The sequence below is a fragment of the Rhinopithecus bieti genome, unplaced genomic scaffold, assembly GCF_001698545.2.
Source record: "Rhinopithecus bieti isolate Rb0 unplaced genomic scaffold, ASM169854v2 scaffold_18354, whole genome shotgun sequence".
Lineage (NCBI taxonomy): Eukaryota > Metazoa > Chordata > Mammalia > Primates > Cercopithecidae > Rhinopithecus > Rhinopithecus bieti.
The window spans coordinates 1,172,112-1,179,070 of NW_016809835.1; the positions used below are offsets into that span (position 1 = coordinate 1,172,112).

General features: G+C 45.1%; 1 protein-coding gene and 1 pseudogene across 7 annotated transcripts in view; both read right to left on the bottom strand.

Moving 5' to 3' along the window:
• Positions 1-6,959, bottom strand: part of CCDC125 (coiled-coil domain containing 125) — a 53,831-nt gene that overhangs the window by 32,175 nt on the left and 14,697 nt on the right. For 4 of the 6 annotated variants that reach the window (XM_017890620.1, XM_017890615.1, XM_017890617.1 and 1 more), the window contains exon 3: positions 2,347-2,408. In XM_017890620.1, coding sequence (XP_017746109.1) covers positions 2,347-2,408 — 62 coding nt within the window. The remainder of the gene's footprint in view (positions 1-2,346; positions 2,409-6,959) is intronic. The other 2 variants (XM_017890619.1, XM_017890616.1) reach the window with 1 other exon arrangement.
• On the bottom strand, positions 1,228-2,339 carry LOC108541180 (cofilin-1 pseudogene; annotated as a pseudogene). The gene has a single exon (XR_001888890.1). The product of XR_001888890.1 is annotated as a cofilin-1 pseudogene (transcript).

Genomic DNA, 6,959 nt, shown 5'->3' on the forward strand with positions numbered 1-6,959 from the left:
CGAGACTCCGTCTCAAAAAAAAAAAAAAATAGCTGGGCATGGTGGCTCACACCTGTAAACCCAGCTACTCCAGAGGCTGAGGCATGAGAATTGCTTGAACCAGGGAGGTTTTTGAGACAGAGTCTCACTCGGTCTCCCAGGCTGGAGTGCAGTGGCATGATCTCAACTCACCGCAACCTCCGCCTCCCAGGCTCAAGCGATTCTCCTGCCTCAGCCTCCCGAGTAGCTGGGATTGCAGGCATGCACCACTACTGCCTGGCTAATTTTTGTATTTTTAGTAGAGACGGGGTTTCACTATGTTGGCCAGGCTGGTTTCGAACTCCTGACCTCAAATGATCCACCTGCCTTGGCCTCCCAAAGTGCTGGGATTACAGGCGTGAGCCACTGCCCCAGCCCCAGTTGGCTTTCATGTTGTTTACATACTGAGGTTGCAGTTCCTTATGCAGGGACTCAAGGTTAAGGAGGCAGCTGCAGGTCCCAATCCAATGACTAGTGTCCTTATAAATTGAGGGAAATTTAGACCCAGATTCACAGGGAGAAGGCCATGTGACAGGCAGAGGCTGGATTTCTGCAGCTACCAGCCAAGGAACACCAACGACTGCAGCAAGCATCAGAAGCTAGGAAGAGGCAAAGGACTCTCCTCTAAAGCCTTCAGAGGGAGAACGGCCTGCTGAAACTTTGGTTTCAAACTTCAGCCTCCAGAACTGAGAGCAAATAGATTTCTGTTGTTTTAAGCCACCGGTTTGTGGTACTTTGTCTCGGCAGCCGAATACAGTAGCTTTCACAGGAAGAGTCCCAAACACACACTAAGGTGGGCTTCCTATCTCCCAAAGGACAGGCACCCCTCGCAGAAACTGCAATTCCCACCAAGGCAGTGGGCTCAGCTCCTCAGGCCGCTGGAGACTCTGGGCTTCTGACTTTAATGAGGTTAAATTAAGTCAGATTGTTTGAAGCCACACATACAGGGAAAGCAAGTGGAAGGAAGTGATCTTACTTTCTGAAGGAGGAGATAAGAGAAGTGGGGTGGAAAGGAGAACTGGTGTGCATGTTTACATAAGTAGCTTCTTTAAGAGATGAGGTGGATAAGAAACAGAGGAGGCCAGTTGAAAAGGATGAGCTCTCGAGTGTGGTTCAGCAAGAATATCTGGAAAGCCAAAATTTGCCTTCCCCACAGATTTGGTACCATTTAAACAAAGTATCTATCAATGGACTTTTTTCACTTGAGAATTTTTTTTCTTTTTTAATCAAAAGTCTCTTACTGGTCCTGCTTGCATGAGTAGCAGTGACCAGGGGAAAAGGGAGAGGAACCAGCCAGCACAGGGAGGGGTCATCTCCACAACATTCCATTTATACACAGAACTAAACAGACAAGCACAGAGTCATTATTGCAGTTACAAGTCGGCAGCAAGGGAAGTGGGAGGAACAGGTGGGGAGTGGGGGTGTTGTTAAAAAATACAGGCCCCCCCAACAACTGGGGTGCCTGGGGGGAACTTGGTCTGCTTCAACCCAAGAGGAATCAGAAGCTCAAAAGCAGTTTGGGAAGGCCAGAACCATCAGGGATGCAGGGAGGAGGAAGATCCAGGCGGTGGGGGGGGTCTGTTTGGCAAATGGGGTGAAGGGCTTGCCCTTCCCCTGCTGGGATCCCCCAACCCCTCCTATCTGGCAGGAAGGGGGCAGCCTGCAACCCCAGGACAGGTGTGGGGCTGCCAGATGCTCCAGGCAGGGGGCCAGAAAGGGCTCACGAAGGCTTGCCTTCCAGGCAGATGACCACACTGCCCCCAGCTTCTCTGCCAGGGTGCAGTGGTCCTTGACCTCCTCATAGTATTTTGCTTGTAATTCTTGCTTGATCCCTGTCAGCTTCTTGTTGATGGCGTCCTTGGAGCTGGTATTGATCATTTTGCTCTTAAGGGGCACAGACTCAGGGGCCCAGAAGATAAAACACCAAGTCCTCCTTCTTGCTCTCCTTGGTCTCGTAGGTTGCGTCACAGAGGGCGTAGTGGCAATCCATCCTTATCTGGCAACATCTTGACAAAGGTGGCATAGGGGTCGTCGACAGTCTGGCCCACATTGCCCACCAGGATCTCCTTGCCCTCCTCCAGGATGATGTTCTTCTTGTCCTCACTCAGGCAGAAGAGCACCGCCTTCTTACGCTTCTTCACCTCCTCTGGCATTGAAGACTTACACACCTTCGTGTCGTTGAACACCTTGATGACACTATCAGAGACAGCCACACCGGAGGCCATGTTTCCGGAAGCGAAAAGGAGAGGGCACGGAGAGCCGCAGAAGACGAGAGCACTGCAGCCGCTGCTGGGACCCAACTAAACCAAGAATTTTTGTAGTACCTACCTCTAAAGTCTCATGAAGACATTGCCTTAATTCTTCATTTGACAATTCTGAATTCGAATCTACTTGGGGGGGAGAAAAGAATCTATTAGGGGAAATTTTGAATTTTTTAACTAATTAAACATAGGACATTTGTTTACAAATTACCCAATACAGGCATCCCCTAAATTGCAAAGAGAAGAAAATTATAATAGACCACCAGGTGCGGTGGCTCACACCTGAAATCCCAGCAATTTGGGAGGCCTAGGCGGGCAGATCACTTGAGGTCATGAGTTCAAGGCCAGCTTGGTCAACATGGTGAAACCCCGTCTGTACTAAAAATACAAAAATTAGCTTGGCATGGTGGTGCCTGCCTGTAGTCCCAGCTACTCGAGAGGCTGAGACAGGAGAATCGCTTGAACCCAGGAGGCGGAGGTTGCAGTGAGCAGAGATTGTGACACTGTATTACAGCCTGGGCAACACAGGGACTCTGTTTCAAAAAAAAATTTTTAACAGACCATACTATGGTAAAAATATGAGTGTAAAGCATTTCACAAATGAAAAGACACATACTGTACTTTTGAATACAAAAAATTTTTAAATAGATTCTAAGGATCGCTTGAGGCCAGGAGTTAGAAATAAGCCTAGGCAACACAGACCTCCATCTCTATGAAATGTAAAATAAAAAATTAGCTAGACATGGTGATGTGCTTGCTGGTAGTCCCAGCTACGTGGGAAACTGAGGTGGGAGGATCACTTGAGTCCAGGAGTTTGAGGCTGCAGTAAGCTATGACTGTACCACTATCCTCCAGCTTGAGCAACAGAGCAAGACCATCTAAAAAAACAAAAAAGGACTCTCAAATAAAACAGATGTTAATGAGTTGGTTAATTACTACATTCAAATAAAAATATAGAAAAACATGAATATTGGTGAGTAAAATAAATAGATTTTGTTGTTTAGGCTTAAGCTTGAATGATGTAGTGGTATAAATATATAAGAAATAACTTTGGCTGGGCGCAGTGGCTCACGCCTATAATCCCAGCACTTTGGGAGGCCGAGGCAGGTGGATCACTTGAGGTAAGGAGTTCAAGACCAGCCTGGCCAACATGGTGAAACCCCATTGCTATTAAAAATACAAAAATTAGCTGGGCGTGGTGGTGCCTGCCTGTAGTCCCAGCTACTCAAGAGAGTGAAGCAGAAGAATTGCTTGAACCCGGGAGGTAGAGGTTGCAGTGAGCCGAGATCTTGCCATTAGACTCCACCTGGGCGACAAGAGAAAAAAAAAAATTTTTTTTTTCTCAAAAAAATAAAAATAATAAAAAATAATAACCTGAAGGCTGGGCACGGTGGCTCACACCTGTAATCCCAGCACGTTGGGAGGCTGAGGCAGGCAGATCACCTGAGGTCAGGACTTTAAGACCAGCCTGTCTATATGGTGAAACCCTGTCTCTACTAAAAATAAAAGTTAGTCAGGCATGGTGGTGCACACCTATAGTCCCAGCTATTTGGGAGGCTGAAGCAGGAGAATCCTGCTTGAACCCAGGAGAGGGGGGTTGCAGTGTGCCGTGATTGCGCCGCTGTACTCCAACCTAGGCAACAGAGCGAGATTTTGTCTCAAAAACAAAACAAAACAAAACAAAACAAAACAAAACAAAAGGCCAGGTGCAGTGGCTCACACCTATAATCCTAGCACTTTGGGAGGCTGAGAAGGGTGGATCATCTGAGGTCAGGAGTTCGAGACCAGCCTGGCCTACATGGTGAAACCCCATCTCTACTAACAAATACAAAAATTAGTCAGGCATGGTGGCAGGAGCCTCTAATCCCAGCTACTCAGGAAGGTGAGGCATGAGAATCGCTTGAACCTGGGAGTCAGAGGTTGCAGTGCACTGAGATCGCACCATTGCACTCCAGCCTGGGCAACAAGAGCAAAACTCCATATCAATAATAAAAAAAAAAACCTAAATTTAATTTCTTTCCAAAAATAATGACTAGAAGAGTCCTGTAACTTCAATTATTTGCTCCTTAATGTGATCAATTGAGAAGTTAAACTGAGCTTCCTAAGAGCTTCATTTTCCTTTCTGCCTCAATGGCAATAAAAAAAAAAAAAAAGAAAGAAAGAAAAAAATTAAAGTGGTAAATTATAAGCAAGAGTATAGGATGTAAAAAAAACTTTTTTTGAGAAGAATGTTTACTTTGAAAAAGTATTTCTCAAAACAACTTTCTTTGCTATTCTGAAATTTCATTAACATGACAGTATCTAAGGCAAAACCTAAATCATGTTTGTACTCTGATGGATGATACAGGCTTCCAAGGAGGGACAGAATGACTCTGGGTTGGCAGTGACAAGTTCTGTTCTATTAATACTTGTGGTAGGCAGAATATTATGTCCACATGCCAATTCCCAGAAGCTATGAACACATGGCAAAAGGAATTTGCAGATGTGATGAGATTAAGGATTTTGAGACGGGAGAGTACTCTGGATTATCCAAGTGAGTCCAGTGTACTCATAAGAGTCCTTATAAATGAAAGAGGGAGACAAGAAGGTCAATGTCAGAGTGATATGATGTGAGAAAGACTCAGCCATTGTTGACTTTGAAGATGGGGAGGCGGCCATGAACCAAGGAATGCAGTAGCCTCTGGAGCTAGAAAAGACAAGGGAGTAGAGTCTCCCCACCGAATCTCCAGAAGGAACACACCCTGCCAACACCCTGGCTTTAGCCCAGTGAAATTTATTTGGGACTTTTTTTTCCAGAGAGAGGGTCTTGCTTTATTGCTCAGGCTGCAGTGCTCCTGCATCAGCTTCTCAGGTAGCTGGACTACAGGTGCACACTACTACACCTGGCTAATTTTTAAACACTTTTTCTGTGGAGTTGTGGTCTTTCTATGTTGACCAGGCTGGTCTCGAACTCCTGGCCTCAAGCAATTCTCCCACCTCGGCCTCCCAAAATGCTGGGATTACAGGCATCAGCTACCACACATAGCCTGTTTGGGACTTCTGACCTGCAGAACTGTAAAATAATAAATTTGTGTTGTTTTAAGCCATTAAATTTGTGGTATTTTGGAAATTATCTATTAGTGATAGGACCAACTTTGATAAAAAGAAAAGTTCATAACCCAACAAAATGGGAACTCACACTATTACTATTTAAATCTTATTTATACCCCAGTGTTCCTTCATGTTTTTTGTTTGTTTGTTTGTTTGAGATGGAGTCTTGCTCTGTTGCCCAGGCTAGAGTGCAGTGGTGTAATCTTGGCTCACTGCAACCCCCGCCTCCCAGGTTCAAGTGATTCTCCTGCCTCAGCCTCCCAAGTAGCTGGGATTACAGGCTCCTGCCACCACGCCCAGCTAATTTTTTTGTATTTTTAGTAGAGACGGGGTTTCACCATCTTGGCCAGGCTGGTCTCAAACTCCTGACCTTGTGATCCACCCACCCCGGCCTCCCAAAGTGTTGGGATTGCAGGCGTGAACTACCATACCTGGCCTCTGCATGTTTTTATAAAGGCATCTTAGCATCATGCTCAGTTTTCAACATTTTGCTTGCAAAACAGTATCCATTCTCTATACAAAATAAGGAATTGGAAGAAAAATATAAAAATAATCCCATTCTAATTTCAAGAGGGATTTTGAAGGATGGGGATGAACCCTGAGCTACCACGTATTTTTGTAAATCTGAAACCATGTTTCTTAAATCACTCTTATGTTGTTCTAATTTGTGTTTGTTCAACTTTGTGGGGAAGTTTCAGAAGAGGAAGTTTTGCAACATTGATTACAAAAGATTTAGCCAGATAACAGCTGGTGCCATGGTACAGGCATGGGCTTATCCACAGATTCCTGATCATTTTGGAGTTGTAACATTATATCACAATATGATGTTAAATTTTATTATTTCCATAAGGTAAGGTATAATTTCTTTTTGGTTATGATAAGTTAAGACAAACTGTTTTGACAATTTTTGAGAGTTTCATGACATCCTAAAATAACCAGAAGCATCTCTGTTCTTCCTGGAACACTCCTTTCCCAAAGATCCACTGCCTTACTCACCACTTCATTCCAGTGCTCAGGCCAAGGTGGGAGGACTGCTTGAGGTCAGGAGTTTGAGACCAGTCTCGGTAACATAGTGAGACCTTGTCTCTAGAATTTTTTTTTTTTTTTTTTTTTTTGAGATGGAGTCTTGCTTTGTCACCAGGCTGGAGTGCAGTGGCATGATCTCAGCTCACTGTAACCTCCGCCTCCCAGGTTCACACGATTCTCCTGCCTCAGCCTCCTGAGTAGCTGGGATTACAGGTGCATGCTACCATGCCTGGCTAATTTTGTATTTTAGAAGAGATGGGGTTTCACCATGTTGGTCAGGCTGGTCTCGAACTCCTGACCTCGTGATTTGCCCACCTCAGCCTCCCAAAGTGCTGGGATTACAGGCATAAGCCACGGTGCCTGGCCGAAAAAATTTCCTTTAAATTAGCTGGGTATGGTGGAACATACCTGTAGTCTCAGCTATTCAGGAGGCTGAGGCAAGAGGATTGCTTAAGCCCAGGACTTTGAGGTTGCAGTGAACTATGATCGCGCTGCTGCACTCCACCTTGGTGACACAGTGAGACCCTCTCTTTTTATTTATTTATTTTTTTTTTTAATTTTTTT